The sequence below is a fragment of the Mus musculus genome, chromosome 3 (genome assembly GCF_000001635.26).
Source record: "Mus musculus strain C57BL/6J chromosome 3, GRCm38.p6 C57BL/6J".
NCBI lineage: Eukaryota > Metazoa > Chordata > Mammalia > Rodentia > Muridae > Mus > Mus musculus.
Window position 1 is genome coordinate 29,682,802 of NC_000069.6, and position 16,899 is coordinate 29,699,700.

At 40.0% G+C, this 16,899-nt stretch overlaps 1 protein-coding gene and 1 long non-coding RNA gene across 24 annotated transcripts in view; one reads left to right on the forward strand and one right to left on the reverse strand.

Annotated features, from left to right (window-relative positions):
- Egfem1 (EGF-like and EMI domain containing 1) overlaps positions 1-8,257 on the forward strand; it is a 609,406-nt gene extending 601,149 nt beyond the window's left edge. For 12 of the 21 annotated variants that reach the window (XM_006535559.4, XM_017319785.2, XM_017319784.2 and 9 more), the window contains 3 exons: positions 3,867-3,995; positions 7,260-7,394; positions 7,592-8,257. In XM_006535559.4, coding sequence (XP_006535622.1) covers positions 3,867-3,995; positions 7,260-7,394; positions 7,592-7,611 — 284 coding nt within the window. In that variant the 3' untranslated portion in view covers positions 7,612-8,257. Of the gene's footprint in view, positions 1-2,376; positions 2,541-3,866; positions 3,996-7,259 lie in introns of all 21 variants that reach the window. The other 9 variants (NM_029412.2, NM_001357198.1, NM_001167748.2 and 6 more) reach the window with 5 other exon arrangements.
- Positions 1-13,273, reverse strand: part of Gm42197 — a 33,582-nt gene extending 20,309 nt beyond the window's left edge. The window contains exons 1-4 of one of the 3 annotated variants that reach the window (XR_003954454.1): positions 13,176-13,273; positions 11,350-11,383; positions 10,952-11,059; positions 8,910-9,004 (exon numbers count right to left, since the gene is read on the reverse strand). This is a non-coding gene — a long non-coding RNA (predicted gene, 42197). Of the gene's footprint in view, positions 1-8,909; positions 9,005-10,951; positions 11,060-11,309; positions 11,495-13,175 lie in introns of those variants that run through there. The other 2 variants (XR_880722.3, XR_880718.2) reach the window with 2 other exon arrangements.
- Between the last annotated feature and the right edge of the window lie 3,626 nt (positions 13,274-16,899).

A 16,899-nucleotide genomic window follows, 5' to 3' on the forward strand; every position in this document is an offset into this window, starting at 1 on the left:
AAAAGGAGTTCACGGGCAACTACAATTGTCAGAACAGAAGCATCTGTAATACTCAAACTAGACAGTGCCAATGCCCTCCAGGTGTTTATGGGAGGATGTGTAAAGAAGGTAGGATCAATAAGATTAGCCACTGCTAGGTTGGGGGTTTGAGGAGTAAGGGTTCAAATAGAAATGAAGGCTTGAAAGTCTGTATCCACATGGACAAGAATAAAGTTGCTTTGGCCATGGCAAGTATAACAGAACAAAATAAGAGACACTCGGTGGGGGTTTGAAAGAGAATGAACCCTATGGGCTCAGATATTTGAGTACTTGGTCCCTAGTTAGTGGATTGTTTAGGAAGAATTAAGATGTGTGGCCATGTTAGAGAAGGTGTGTCACTGGGGATGGGCAATGATGTTTCAACAGCCCATGCTAGGTCTGGTCCTTTCCTCAGTCTCCCTTCATCTTAATGATAAAATGTATGCTCTCAGCTACTGCTAAGGCACTTGTCTGCTGGTCTACCACAATGCTCCCTACCATGATGCCAATAGTTTCACCCTCTGAAACTGTAAGCAAGCCCCCAGTTAAATGTCTTTTTAATAAGTTGTGCTTTGGTCTTCTTCATAGCCATACGACAGTAACTATGACACCTGGGTGGCTGTTATGTAAGCAGGATGAATCTTGATACAAGAAAAGAATGTGTCTTCATATCAAGAAAATGTTGGGCTTGAGAATGTGGGTCCGGAAATAGAGCCTGGGGAGAGCTCATTTTTTCTACAGAACAAAAGGAGGAGAGTAAGACTTTTATGAAAAAAGTTAGGGGAGGATGAAGCCAGAGCAAGAGACGAGAAAGAGGGGAAGGGAGAAGAGAAAGTGAGGGTGGAGAGCTCACAAAATGCCAGTGACTGTGATAGGTTCTTCATGGACATCAATGAAGAGGCCACATTTCCCCCACTGGTTAGGCAGAACTCCGTTGCTGAAGACAGAGATATAATTAACAAAGTATTACCCAGAGTTTTCCTAGACTTCACTGGGAGATGCATTAGGAACAGTCAATGGGAACATGGAAATCAAATGTACTTTCCTTTCTGGAGTGTAGGAAGCCTCCTGCTTACCATTCAATTTCTTATCCCTAAGAGCAATAGTGTATACACATTTGATAAATGTTTGCAAATGAGCTCTGCTCAGAATGATGACACTGTTCCAGAAAAAAAAAAAAATCCCAGTCCTACCCTACAGAAGTTGTGATCTGGTTCAAGACAGACATAGATTACAAATGTTGAGACAAATGTATTACAAATTAAATAGTGATGCATAGTTGGATGTAAGGCCATTCAGACCCTGACAAGGAAATACTTATAAAATAGTAAAAAAGAGAACAGGGAAGAGGCAATGTGTGGGAATGGCATTCTTGAGAAGATGTAAAGCCCTGTGGTAGGTCAGGGACCTCAGAAAAAGCAACATGAAATGGAGAGCATGACTTCTGCTGACCCCAGCTCAGGTGCTCAGTTTGGAGCTTTTAGTTTCTGGCATTGACAAGCTGTGTGCTGGGGAAGCTTGGAGCCCTTGGAAGTGGGCCTGGAGCAAGAGTGTGGAACGCCTTATATACTGGCCCACCCTTATCCCCACGCCATCCTCTCATGTTTCTGGCCCATGCTGTCTCACACCCTGACTGTTACCTCTTATGGGGTTCATGTAGCTTAGCAAGCAGGGTGCACTCCCTGTCCTCTGTATACACATTAGGTTTATACAAAGGTTTATACTCTCCCTGTAGACACTTACCCACTTCCCAAAGGTTTCAATAACCTTTGTTCTCCCAATTAACCAAGCTGTCCCACTGAAGCTGCTTCGCAAGTCTGTTCTCATCATGCTCGCTTGCCACCAGAGACCTCCACTCCCCCTTGTTCTCCCTCTCAGGGTCCACCAATGTAACCCATTAAGGGTGGGCAACTGGAGTGGAGATAGGAACTACAACAGGTCACAGTAAGATTTCAAGCAGATGATGCCAAATCATTACTGTGTATTTACAAAAACAAAAAACAAAACGAAACAACAACACAAAAATACTTCATTAGCCTCCATCTAACCAGAGTGAAAATATTGTCCCCCTGTGTGTCTGTATGATTCTGTATGTATTGCAAATACCCATTATGTAAGTGTGTGTGGACACCAGAAGTCAACATCCAGTGTCGGTCCTTAGTTTGCTGTACACCTTGGTTTTTAAGACAAGGCGTGAAATAAATTGAATTATACCTATCCCTGCTTGCTTCCAAATGAATGAGATTTATTTATTTAGCTTTTGTGCAATTACTGGGGGATGACCCCTAATCTGATTCTCTAATGATAGACTGGCTACTTCCCAGCTGTGCTCCTCACTTTCTGTTTGTGTCTTCTCAGGTAATTTCTGCTCTGCCAGCCTGTCTTCCGGCTCCATTTTGCTCAGGCATGCGCTCCTGGTCCATCTTATCTAATGGAGAGCTACTGTTCCTTTGTCTTCTTCCTCGTTTACTTTCTCTCCTTTTCTTTTTCCCTCTTGGTCCCTACGTGTGACCCCTAGCCAGGTAACTGAAAACCCAACTACCTCTATTCTCTCCAGTAATTGTAGTAACCTCAATTCAGCCAATAATTTTAAATTGGGGAGCAAGGTTTGCACAACAAAAGCTGGTATACATGGGAATTCACTTATCTTTGGGCAACCAGATCCTCTGGTACAGAGTTTAGCACTTGAATGCATAGCAGCATCAGACCAACCCTGAACAATAGGGTTTTGGTTTTTGTTTTGCTTTGTTTTAGAAAGGTTCTCACTCTAGGCCTAACTGGCCTACAATTCATTACACAATCCAGGTTGGCTTCAAACATACAAAAATCTATTTTTGATAATGAACTCAAGTCCTCATGTTTGTACCATAAGCATTTTACTAGATGAGTTAGTGACTGAAACCTGGATTTTCTTAAGCTTCATATGTATATTAATATATATTCATATGTATATTAATATATATTCATATGTATATTAATATATATTATAAATTTAAAATATATATCATATGATATATTTGATATATTATATATTTAATAATTAAAAGCCAGGGATAGTAGATGACTACAAAGAGTCTTCCAGACACAAGGCAGCAGTGCATATTAACTCAGTAAATGAGACAGCTTGTCCAAGACTTGCACAAGATCAAGCCACAAATAATCTCAGCATGGAAAAAGAATGTGGGTCTGAAATCCTGTCCCCAGGGAGGAAATATTACAAATTGACAACTGCTAGGAGAATCATGCTTATAAAGGTTCTGGACTCTAGTAGTTCTACTAAGGTTCAGTTGTAGATGCCACATCCAAGAATGCATGAGCATCACAAATTGGACTTGATCTTTTTAAAAGAAAGGAAAAAAAAAGAACCTACAAAATTGGGTGTGTGGAATAGAAGGGTAGATTTGTGAAGAGTTGCAAGAGAGGATGTGAATACAAACAACACACATTGTAGGAAATTCTCAAAGGACTATTAAAAAGGTTTAATTTTTATTTTTATCCATGTATGCAATGTATATTGATCATATCTATCCAGCACTAAAATCTCACTGCAACTCGCACAGGATATCCCACCTCCCTCCCTCCCTCCCTCCCTCCCTCCCTCCCTCCCTCCCAACTTCATGTCTTCCAATGCATTCATTCTGTGTCACCTATATATACATGAGCATGTGGTCATCAGCTGAGGGTTGGCCAGCTCCCCAAAGGAGAGTTACTGTCTCTCCCTCAACTAAACCATGCACTGCCTATATCTCCTCAGATAGGGGTGGGCACTCAGGATTCACATTTTATAAAGGAAAGTTGTAACAGTTTCTGCCTGTGAGTTAATCTTTACTTTGCTTCCATCCCTGCAGGATGCCTGAAAGGGTTCTTTGGGAAGAACTGCAAAAGAAAATGTCATTGTGCTAACAATGTTCATTGCCACAGGGTATATGGTGCCTGCATGTGTGACCTAGGGCGCTATGGAAGATTCTGCCACCTAAGTAAGTAGCAGCTGTGATTGTTCCCTTTGTGAAGCGCAGTGGCTTAGAATAGTGTGGGGACAGTTCAGTCAAAGGTTGAAAGGAAAAAAAAAACTTAGTTTATCTACTCAACTATACAAATATTTAATTCTATTCTTTGAGCTCTTTAAATTACAAAATCTGTATTTTGATGATTAAAACTACTTAACTACTTCCACATTTTAAATGTTTTTTATTTCATATTTTATATGTTTAGGTATCAAGCATAAATTGTTAAAGATTGTTTCAGTAAACACCTGACACTTTATAGGGGCTAAGTGCGAGGAGCCTGGACCATGTCTCTTTGTCTAGTACAAAACACTATTACCCTTAAAATTCAGCATAGCCCTTCTGCTTGCATTCTGAACATGCGTGTAAGAAGACATGATTATCCAAAATATCTGAGTTTGTAAGTTCAGCTCTAGTTTTCACAATTTTTTCCTGGTGTAACACTGAAAGACCTTCCTCCAACTTTGAAGCTAAGATCTGTGAACTTGAAATAACCCTTCCTGCTCCTGCCCTGTTGTCTTCCCTCATCTTGTTACAGAGGGACTGGGTCCTCTGAAGCTTTCTCCTAGTGAACATTGGTATCTTGGGGCTGATTAGCCTGCTATGAAAGAATATCATAAAGTGGATAGGTTATAAAAATAAATGTATTTAATTCTAGAACCTGGGGGTTCTACAGAACTTCTCAAGTATAATGCCTTAGGATAGTGGTTCCTAGATATTTCCAGTCACTGCATCCACCTCTTAGGGGGACAAGCAAATCTATTCTAAATCTTCCTTACTAAAGCACCAATATCACACATAAAAAACACTACATCCTGATCTAATAATGTTATTAAATTCCCACCTTCAAATAGTGTTGTCTAAAGAGATTAAGAGTTCATGATAACTACTTGATGAAGATATTATCATTCCTACTGCTGTTATCAAGGTACATGACCTCCTATAGTTTATAGTTTATCCTTAGTTGAATGCTCATAGGACTTGCATATGTAAAAAAAAGCAATGTCTCTGGAAATAAACATACTAAATTATGACCACACCAATAAGAGACTAAGTTAATTCCTCATAGTAAACTGAGTGTAGATTATGAGAAAAGATTGGGTGTAGCTAAATAAAGAAGAGAAAGAAGAGAGCCACCAAAAGCTACATAGTAGAGGTACAGATGGTATGTTCTAGAATATCATGCCTAGAGAGGAAAACTAGCCTAGAAACAAAGATAGTATCATTTTTGTTGTTGGCCCTGAAACGTATCAAGATATATTCAATGTGAAGTAATAACTTTTGAATATTTCATATGACAATATCAGATGTTTGAGCACAAAAATTAAGTCAGTACAACTGGTCAAAGAGTTTGGGAGGCTCATTATTCAGCAACAAAATTGACACTCTAATATCTGAATTCCAGGCTCACATATTTAAATTCACCCCCCAGCTGTGAAGAGTAAAGACTTGGAAGAAAACCACCAAACATGTTTGTTGTTTGTGGTGTTGGTAGTAACGCTACTGCTGGAGGTTGTAACTGGGTACTGCTGATCGTGGTGATGATGGTGGTGATGTCTGTTAATATCTTGAATGTTACCCTCTTTATGAAGAGTATGCACACCCTAGTTCTTCTAGATTTACTCATGGATGTCATTTGACTAGACCTGAGGACCTCAAGTCCTATAATTAATCATTATTTTTTCTAGCCACACAAAGTACTGAAAACTGAGTGCCTTATAATAGAAATCCAATGCCTGACAGTTCAGTAAGCATAGAGTTCAGTTTCAAGGTGTCAATCATTTTCTTCTCCTCTAATGATGTTAGACTTGTCCCAGGACTATTGTCTCCTTCTGTGGCATTGTAGTGTCCATCATTGGTGCTTTCACCACAACCAGCACTCTGGACAAATCTGTCAGTTTGTAAGTTCGTTATGTGGATTAGGTTAGAAATGCATCTATCTCAAAACAACCTCATCTTAACAAATTATATCCATGATGTATACAGGAAGGAAGTCCTGAGAATTAGGACTTCAAAATATAGAGTGTTGGGTGTTTTATCTCGATGCCTAACAAGCCCTGAGCAGATATTGAATTACCTACAGAGATTCTTTCTACTCTTTTTCTTTAAACCAGTTTCTAAGCAAGTATTCTAAAACAAAAAGACAAGTCTAGAACAAGACAGATCACAGACTTGGGAAGTCTGATGCTGTTCATAGAACTTGAAGGTCATAAAAAGATCACTTGTTATCAGCTGGAACAGATTTTGAAGAGTCCACAGGACCCTGTTGATTGTCTGTTCGGCTTTAAAGATTATTCTCACTGTCCCTGGTAACCAGAACTGGGATTTGTTTCGAGCCATTACAATCACCACATTGAATGGACTCTACTATGTCACTTTCCATCTCCAGGGGAGCCCCACCACTCATTTCATTTTCTGCAGACAACATTACAGGGCAAAGCCTATCAGAATACACCAAATGATTACTATAAGCCCAGGTGCATCTTAAAGCACACTTCATTTAAGAAGACTCTTGAATATTGATAATGGGGAAACAAAGTAATTGTCAGCGATATGTTTTGGAAAGGGAATTGAGCTGTTTCAAGAATTAAGAAGAAAGGTTTTGAAGGAGGAAGCAAGGGAGCATATGAAGTGTGGTATACTCTCCTAGACACAAGGGCAGGCTGTTTACAAGTTAGAATTTCAGTCCTCATTGCATCATCTCTAAAACTCAATGGCCTGGGGAGGATAAAGAAGGCAGGGCAAGCAGCTCTTGCCACAGAAGTGGGTAAGATAATATCGCTGTCACAATGGAAGCTTTGTGTAATCTGTGCGATGTAAAATTATTTCCGATTACCATATAATGAGGGGGAGTAAGGACAATGGCCAACCTTCACATAAGTGCTTGTCCATCATCTCCAGGCTGCAGTGGGATGATGAGGGGATCTGGCAGCCAAAGCAGTCCTTGGAGAATATTAAGTCCAGGCAGCAATAAGCACTTTTGAGAGGCAGTCGCTCTCCCAGCATCAGTGCAGCTTTTTAAGTAATTCAGGCTTCGCTGTTCATGTCCAGTTGCCAAAAAGCAAATGAATTGCCTGATTTGAAAGACATTTGTTCCCTCATTTTTTTTGGCAGTCATGATGATCCCCTTATTCTCTTTATAACCAGGCTGCAAAGAATGTCATGCCTATGCACTAACAATTTCAAATAAACAAAGCATGGTTTTCAGGTGACCGGTTTGCTTCAATCTGCTTGCAGGCTGTCCCAGGGGAGCCTATGGAGCTAGCTGTTCTTTGGAATGTCAGTGTGTGGAAGAGAACACCCTGGAATGCAGTGCCAAAAATGGTAGTTGCACCTGCAAATCTGGTTACCAAGGCAACAGATGCCAGGAAGGTACAATCCGATGATGGATTTTTATGTTTCTTGAATAAAAATCATCAGCCTTTGTTCAGCACTATTTGGTCATTAATTAGTTAGTCCACACCAGTGGATGATGGGGAGGCTTTATTGATCTCCTGTTGGAGGTGAGGAAACCGAGGCATGAGTGCAATACAATTATTTAACCTTGTCTTCTTGGCCTCTGCTCTCAGAATTGCCCTTGCCAGCCTGAGCAGAGGAAGAAGATGGCACATCTTTAAATTATATCTGGAAACAATTACAGCTCAATAACATTGACTCATCAATCAAAGACACGCTCTCCTCCAGCATGAAGGACATTCCTTTTTCTGTCTAAAACTCAATCATCCAAACAAATTTATTTATGGTTTCTTAATACCAAGAACTTAAGGATGGATACCCGTACTGTCACTTTTCAAGTACCTAGATATCACGTAATTTTAGATAAATCTCCAAGCAGAAAACTATGGTCCCAGTAGTAAGAAACACGTAGAGATACATGTGCAGCTGTGTGTGGAATTTGGGGAAATGGTATTTCAACCTGTCAGCAAGCCATCCCTGGCTTGTAAAGCCCTTGAGTACTTGTTTATGGTTTTGGTGTCTTGTTACCATGTCACTGACTTCTTTTGATGCCATTTCTTAAGAAGGCAGTGAGCAGCTTTCCTGGAGTTCCTTTTGTTGACTATAGCATGCCTTGTCTTCTAATCTAGCACATTCACCCATTACTGTGTGTTACTATCGACTGCCTGTTCTCTTGCTTGAATCCAAGGCCCATGTAGGCAGTATATTTGTTTGTTTCTTCCTGTATTTCCTCACTCATGCAATAAAGACAGTCATCAGTAAATCTCTTCTTAAATCAATAAACGTGTGGGGGTTCATTTTTACTGTTTACATACTTTTCATGAAGTACTTGGTATTCTTATTCAGGAAAAAAATTGTCATAGTCTTTTTTGCTCTTTAGTGAAAACAATGCACACATATAACAAATAAAAGAATCAGAACCAGTGATAATCTGTGACATCATTTGAAACCAGAAGAAGATATGGGGCTTAGACAGAAGACACCTCAGTGTTGAGTCCACTCACAGAAGCAGAGGGATTGAATTTGTCTTCGTATCCCTTACGAACTCATTTAGAGGAGTACTTTGAGTCCCTTACGTACTCATTTAGAGGAGTACTTTGAGTCCCTTACGTACTCATTTAGAGGAGTACTTTGAGTCCCTTACGTACTCATTTAGAGGAGTACTTTGAGCCTGTCCCGTGACTATGAACCTGTAGCATCTGAGCAAGCCAAGCAGACTCTTTTGGTGGCTGGATTGTGACTCCCTAAGTAATGAGGAAAGGAACTTGAGGAAATGTAAGTCCACTCTCATGCAAATTTGTTTAATACAAGAGTGGGTCTCATGCCACCTTCTCAATCACTGCCCTGATTTTTAAGCCTTGAGTTAGCTTTCTATTCGTGTCCTCATGAGATGTCCTGTTCTGGAAGTCAACGCAAAGGGTATAATACTATGTACACACACCTGGGTAAATTTAATTTATTCTGGCACCATTTCCTTAAAGCAACTGCTGCATATACTGTATTGGAAAGTGCTTCAGAGTTCCCCACTGTGAAAGAAAATGAGTTGAAAGTACATGTAAATCAGCAGAATAGAGAGGTCACCGTAATCTCTGGAAAACATATTATTTTCCAATCAGATAACTTTGTCTGATTCTGATATTTCTGTCTAGCCACGAAATGAAATTATGAATAAGACTAGAGCATATGAATGGATCACCGTGATTGGCAGTTGAAATCAAGGCAAAAAGAGCCCTTTAAGAGTTGTGCAAGATGAAAATCAGGCCTGTTGTTTTTCTTTCTCTGTATAAGCGTGTCAGTAGACCAAGTGCTCCAGGAGCCAGCTACATCTTCAAAAATCCTACCCCCAGGCCTGCATGTGAATTGCGTCAATTAAGCACTATTTCAGTGACACAGAAGAACAGCGCCCTGAACAACCAACACCAACCCCAGTTAGCTTTTCAGTGATAGCTTCTAAACCCGAAGAGTCACTTTCTTCCAGAAACCTGTGACTCCGTCCACCAAAAACCACCATCAATATGGTGAACTGTAACTTTCTACCATTTCCAAGCATTTAGAGAAATTTTCTTGTTTTCTCACTGTTCAGAGAATAATTTCTCCAGGGTTTCTAATTGTCAGGATTTGGACAGTGGATCATATGTTGTCTGTAAAGGGCCCATGTGCCAATAGTATCCATTACTTGTCCTTTTCCATCAATAGTTCAAAGGAAATGTAACAGGACAGCACCCAGCTTCTCTTCAGCCACCTTAGATACTTTACAAGGCTCTGCCTTCCCTAGGCCATCTTAGAGAGAGAAGCAAATTCGGATGAGGCAAGTGGAAGTGAGGCTGACATTTGGAGGCAACCTTCTGAGAATCTTCTTACAAATTACACCTCATTTCCATGTTTGTTCTGTACAAGTGCCTCCAAAGATATACCAAAATGCTTTCCATTGTTATTGCCTGGAAAAAACCACCACAACACATTTTCAGCAACAGGGGAACAAAGGAAAAGAAAAAAGGCAGCTACTATATCTGTGTTTCCAAAGTGATGGACACAGCCCCGTGCTGATTTCTTCAGGGAATACTTTTGGAAGTGCTATAAATCCTCAAAGGCTATTGAACATTTCTTTCTTTGCAGCACACTACACACACGCATACACACACACACACACACACACACACACACACACACACATATATATATATATATATATATATAGAGAGAGAGAGAGAGAGAGAGAGAGAGAGAGACAGAGAGAGACAGAGAGACAGAGAGAGAGACAGAGAGAGAGACAGAGACAGAGACAGAGACAGAGACAGAGAGAGGGAGACGGAGACGGAGACAGAGACGGAGACAGAGACAGAGACAGAGGCAGAGAGAAAGGATTTGCCAGCTCACTTAGACAACAGTGAAAGTGAAACCTGGAACCACCTTTCTTGTTCTTATTTTACAAGCCTGCCCTAATGGCCTCTGGGGACTGAAATGTCGGTTCTCTTGTGAACTCTAAAAATGGAGGTCATTGAGACAGAATATCTGGAAAGTGTGACTGTGTTCCTGGTTACACTAGAAACTCCTGTGCCATGCATAGAAGTAATAAACATAGATAGGATGAAGAACGAAGTCAAGAAATTACTAGAGTTCCTGATTTTATATATATATTGCTAGAAGCTATTTGACTAACTGTTGTTGCATGATATTCCCAGTATTTGGTGACTTTAAATGATGCTTTATTGCTTTTCTTAATTCTATGAGTTGTAAAGGCTGGTCTGCTGGTCTTACTTCTGTTACTCATATGTATTTCAACAAGGTAGTCATTTCAGGACAGACTGGACTTGGGTAAGCATCTCTGCTTTCAAACCTGGCTGTTCCTCTGTGGCATGCCCTAAGATTCACCCCAGCTCCATAGCAAGCAGTGTCAGGATATTCTAAGAAGTCTCCAAAATCAACAAGAGTGGACCAAAACAGTCTCAGAAGATGCACATTATCATTTTTACCTCTTTTTGTTGGTTATGACATATCCCAAGGCAAGCCAGATTTGGTGTGGAAGACAAAGAGATTCCACTTTCTGTATGGAAGAATAGCAAAATTTCATTGCTGAAGACCTGCAAATTGGGTGATACAGTTATTGCTATGTGGAAACCAAGGTCATACAGTACAATATTTAAAGTTCTTTCAGAAGGATGGCCTAATAGGCCATCACTTGAAAGAGAGGCCCATTGGACTTGCAAACTTTATATGCCCTAGTACAGGGGAACGCCAGGGCCAAAAAGGGGGAATGGGTGGGTAGGGGAGTGGGGGGGTGGGTATGGGGGACTTTTGTTATAGCATTGGAAATGTAAATGAGCTACATACCCAATAAAAAATGAAAACAAAGATTCTAGACTAGAATTACCAATTGTGCAGGCATAACACCATATTGAAGAGTCCTAAAAACAAACAAACAAACAAGCAAAAAAACAATGATTAGCTAAATCTGAAGCTGTTTGAGATGCTGGTAGACAGCTGCCTGCCTTGTCCCCTGCAGGTACAGATATTCATGGAGCCATGTCTGCCTGCACTACATTCTCTTCCTGGAAGCAGAGCCACCTGACAGCTTCTGTAAAGCTCTGGGCTGGACAATATTTTGCATAATGTTTCAATTGACTTCAGAAGTTTAAGCATGAATCTGTTGCTTTAGACTGCCTATTGGTTCATGAGTAGGCATCAAGTATACCCTGATGCCCCAAGGATAACCTGCAAAGAAAGTTACAGGCCACGTTCTTTGCCTGACAAGTTTCAAGTATGATGAGATGATCTTGATTGCAGGACTGTCATAGCACTGTTGACAATCATTTCCATGGTGCAGAAGTTTGCCAGAGTAACAGCAAAATGCCTTAACAAACTTTTTTTTTTCTTTAAGGAAAAGAGGTGAGGTTCATGTATGTGTTGCCGGGAGGGGGAAGGGGGAGTTTAAAGGTAAAAATTTACATATTCTAAAGTGGCTACTTCTGATTTGCTGTTTCCACGGTGAAATGACATTTTCCCTTGTCTAGCTCAACCTTAATGGAATAATTGTTAAGCAGAGGGTAATAGCAATTGTGTTCTTTCACTTGCCGGGTGATATAAATAGATAGTTGAGAAAGTATTGCAAGAGGCAAGCTCTTCAGTCTTTCAAACACTCATTGTAATAGTTGCAATAACAATTCTTTCATACTAGGATTTCAACTTGTAGAAAATGCTTCATGGTGCCCCTAAGAAGTGTCTGATGGCAAATAATATTGACTTGAGTGTTATTAACTAGGTTGTAATCCATGCATTAAATTGAATGGACATAATATTCCCTCATTCACAAGCCCCGTTGGATTTTACACTGAGACACACAAACATAAAGTAGATGATTACTACCATAAGTAAATGGACAGGGCTACAGGGGAGAACTCATGAAGATACTTCACACATGTTTGCCAAAGAGCACATAACAGTTTTAAAGGCTCGAAGGAAAACATACAGCAATTCTGTAACTATTCAGTTAGGGTGTTCATGGAATTTTAAAACCTGGTTACTTTGCCCGTAACTGTTACTTTGCCTGTAACATGGTCTACCAAGGTGTTTTGTAACAATGAAACTCTAAAACCTTGTAAGAAGGCAGTGTTTGCTGACTGAGGCTGTGGCCTAGCCATTTCTAGGACTATAGATGAATATTTTTTGCCCTTATCCAGTTGTAGATTTTCCATGTTTATTACTTTGCTTATTTTTCTTTAACCATGGTAGTGTATACTGCCATCTTCAACTAAATATCTGTGCATGATAATTGTCTAGTTTAAATGTGATTTCTTAGTAATCCCATTTGACCAAACATTTCCCCTCTAATATTGCCATATTTATTGTTCCTCAAATTTGAGACTCCTTTCCCTTTCTGTCCTGCTGGGCATGTTGAGTTTATTCCCTCAAGACACATCCAAAACTCGAACAAGCAAAACCTAAAGAAAACAAAACAAAACAAAACAAAAAACCAAAATCTTGAAATATTGCCTGTAAATGCTTCAATCACCGTTCTTTAGAAATCCCATTTTCAGTCTCTTGATAATTTGGTTATTTTATCTAAAATTTCTGCCACGTGTATTGAGACAAATCAAATTAGATTCCTTCAATACTCAAAGAAGACTGATGTCAGAGAAAAGAGGGGAGAGACAGAGACATAAAAATAAACACGCTCATCTCAATTACATCCATGCTTACACATCATTGGCTACAGCTCCAGAAAAGCCATCCTGGCCACTGGCCTAAACCCCCATCAGTGGGAATCTGAGGAAACTTTATTAACTGGGTGACTGAAGTACAAGAGCCCCGGGTTGTAAAGCTTGGGGTGTGCCCACTGTGATGCTTCCAAACACCAATGTGATGTCAAAGGGTTCTTAAAATCTCCTGACATTTAGCAATTAGCTGTTCCAAGCTGGTAGTCATGAGGTCAGCACACCTCAGGCTCACAAACATCACATATTCAACACCCACAAGTAAATTCCCATCTTTAAAACCTTCTTTTCCAGAAACACTTTTCAGGGGCTTTTTGTAAACAGAAAACCAGTTTGACCTTTTTAGGTCTAATTAATCCACAAATAGTTTCTAGCACTAGTTCACTTGTCATTTGGCCAGTCGACTTTGTTTTAAAACAAAAATAATAACAAAGTGGACAAGTGGTGGGGGAGGGGAGGGTTGTCTGGATAGATTGTGAACTTCCAGCCAGAGTTAGGATGGAGGTGATTAAAATACACTGTGCAATTCTCTCTCTCTCTCTCTCTCTCTCTCTCTCTCTCTCTCTCTCTCTCTCTCTCTCTCTCTCTCTCTCTTTCTTCCTTTTTTTAATTTGGTTTTCCAAGACAGGGTTTCTCTGTGTAGCTCTGGCTGTCCTGGAACTCAATTTTGTAGACCAGGCTGGCCTCGAACTGAGAAATCCGCCTGCCTCTGCCTCCCGAGTGCTGGGATTAAAGGCGTGCGCCACCACGCCCGGCTCACTGTGCAATTCTTAAAGAATTAGAACATTAAAAAATTCTGAAGTAATTTCAGATTCAAAAATGCAAACCAGAAAGTATTGCTTTATGTATAAAGAGCCTATATAAGCTTTTATTCTAGAGTTCATTTAGAATTCTAATTTAGAGGGATCCTTTGTTCCAGATTTTGAAGGAAAAAAAAAAAAACACACTTCTGAGCTATTTTTCAAAAACTTCTACCTCACCCACCCCAGCAAGGGCTGGCATTTTATTACATACCTTTCTAAAAAAATCTTTATATAAAGGGGGGAAAGTATGAACAAAAACCAAAAACAACCTGATGAATAAAAACATTTTAGAACTATCCAATGTCTTGAGAATCAGCAAACGCAAAGATGTCTGATGCACCCAAATGCTTCTTTCTCCACAGCAATTGCAGATCTGATTTTTTAAAGTTGCTGTAAAATAAATTGTATTTAAATAATACATCTCTCATCCTCCCCTGCAGTGAGATGCATTTCCCTTACCAATCTGGTTCTCAGCGGGCGGGCCAGCCTGATGAAGTATCAGCAAAATGTCAGCTCCCACAGAGACGTGTGACAGAGGCGACACAGAAGCGGTGACAGCCCTTTCCAAAAGCTATTGTGCAAATTCAGTTTTGAAATAGGAAGGTGGTGGACAAGGATGGGTATGTCCTTGCCTCCAATTCTTCTCCCCATGGTTAGAAGGAACGAAGGGATATAGCACACCTCATGTAAACCCATGAAGTTCTGTGGCTGGGTCTGGATTTAAGTAGATTAGATTTCATACCTGTGTTATAAAGAAGCTGGTATTCATGTTAGCTTCCATGCTCTTAAGCATATCCCCTTTGAATGGGGCCCTAGCCACTCGCCCACACAATCACCTTTATAATGTCTGTGGATCAATTAAGAATTAATCTTCTTCTTACTTTATAAACCTCACTGACCTCCTGATACCACATAAAATGAAGTCAAAACTCCACGGCACTAAAGGTCCATTGTTTTAATTACTTTTCTCGCCATTGTGACAGAATATTTAAATGGCAGCAACTTAATGGACAAAGGAATTAGTTCAGCTCTCAGTTTGAGAGTCCTCAAACTCTGAGCAGTTCTGATACTGTTCAAAAGTCCATACTTCAAAATCTCCTCAGACATTCAACACTCTTTTCTGATTTCTAATTTAATTACTGCAAAGTAAAGTTCCCACTGAAAAACAGAATGACAGGGGTGTGGCAAGTAGGAACAAAACAAGCCTAAACAAGACAACCCTACAGTTGTCTTGTAGTTCCATGTTTGACACTGGGCACATGGTATCATGACAGGAGTCCCAACAGGCATAGGCTGGCTCTAGGTCATTGGCAGCACACAGGCTTTCTCATTTGGATTGTTATATTCCACTATGTTTCTAACATTGAACACCTTGGTGTTCCTATTGCAACATAGGCTTCACCTTCATACCATCACATGTTTCCTTTCTAGTTCTTCCTCCCATATAGCCTACTACAATTGTCTCACATATAATGTGCAACTCACATACATCTGTTGTTCATCCCTGTCCACTAAGCAACAAGTGCATCTGAACATATCTTTCTTTTTTGCTCTTCTTTCTAATAAATATATTCTCATTGGTGTGTGTGTGTGTGTGTGTGTGTGTGTGTGTGTGTGTGTGTGTATAGTATGAATATGCACATGCATATTCTTAAAGTTGGTTCTCTTCTGCCACCTTATGGGATGCAGGGATACAGCTCAGTTGCTAGGCTTGGGTGAAGTGCTTTTACCCTCTGAGCCATTTTCTTATCCCCTCTTATTTTTATGGTTAGGATTCAAGGATTTCATCTTTCATCGTAGGTGAACAAACCAAACCACAAGGTCCTTTCACTTCATAGTATTAGGATCAGTGTATTATAATTAGTTGTCTGCTTGTCAGTGGTAAGTACTAGCATTCACTTTTATATCTCCAGCTCTGGACATACCAGACATGTTCAAGAAAGACTTTCTAGCTTCAATTAACCAATGTTCTTGACAACTCTGTAAAGAAGAATCGGGTTGAACTTTCATAGAGTTAGTCAAGTGAAAGGAGGCATGATAAATACAGAATTTAAGAAACTAAGAAACAGCCAGTGACTTGGACGGAATAAGCTCTACTGAATTATGAGGGCTGTTAAGATGGAAAGGGAGAGAAGATGGATAGATTCTCAAAACCACAGGCTCTAGTCCAATTCCAAAAGTAGTTTTTTAAGGTTTAGAAAACCAACAGTATCAAAGAGGAGCACAATTTTATTCTTGGTTTATTGCCAAATTTTTATTTCCCTATACACTTATCAACTAGAAAATAAATATAACACATTATCAATATAGATATACTAAATAAGATACTGTGTTATATATCCATGCTTCTATACTAAGTACCAACATCATACTTGTTAGGGCTCCAAGCTGGGCCAAAGGCTAACTGATGTACTAAGTTCTCCTAGCATCCCTAAGTCCCTACCTGTTACAAGGTATAGATGGCATCTCCCACTCCCTACCTGAACTCTCCGGCCAAGGTATACTCAAGCACACAACTCCGTCCCTTCCCATGCCACCCATGGGGATGTGCTTTCTGTCATTTCTCATGGACTCCTCTGAACATATGTCAGAATTTGGTAGTGTTACTAACCTTAATGTTTTAGATTACTTTCAATCACTGTAATAAACACAACTGAAAGCACTCAGAGGAAGGAAAGAGTTTTTTTCATCTTTTAAAAAAGTATTTTATTTATTTACATTGCAAATATTGCCTCCTTCCTGATTCCCCCTCTCATGCCCCTTCTCCTTTGCCTCTGAGAGGGCATTCTCCCACCCACCCAGAAACCTCCTCACCCACACACCCCACCATTTCCCTGGGGGATCAAGTTTCTACTGGATTAGGCAGATCCTCTCCCACTGAGGTCAAATAAGTCAATCCTCTGCTAC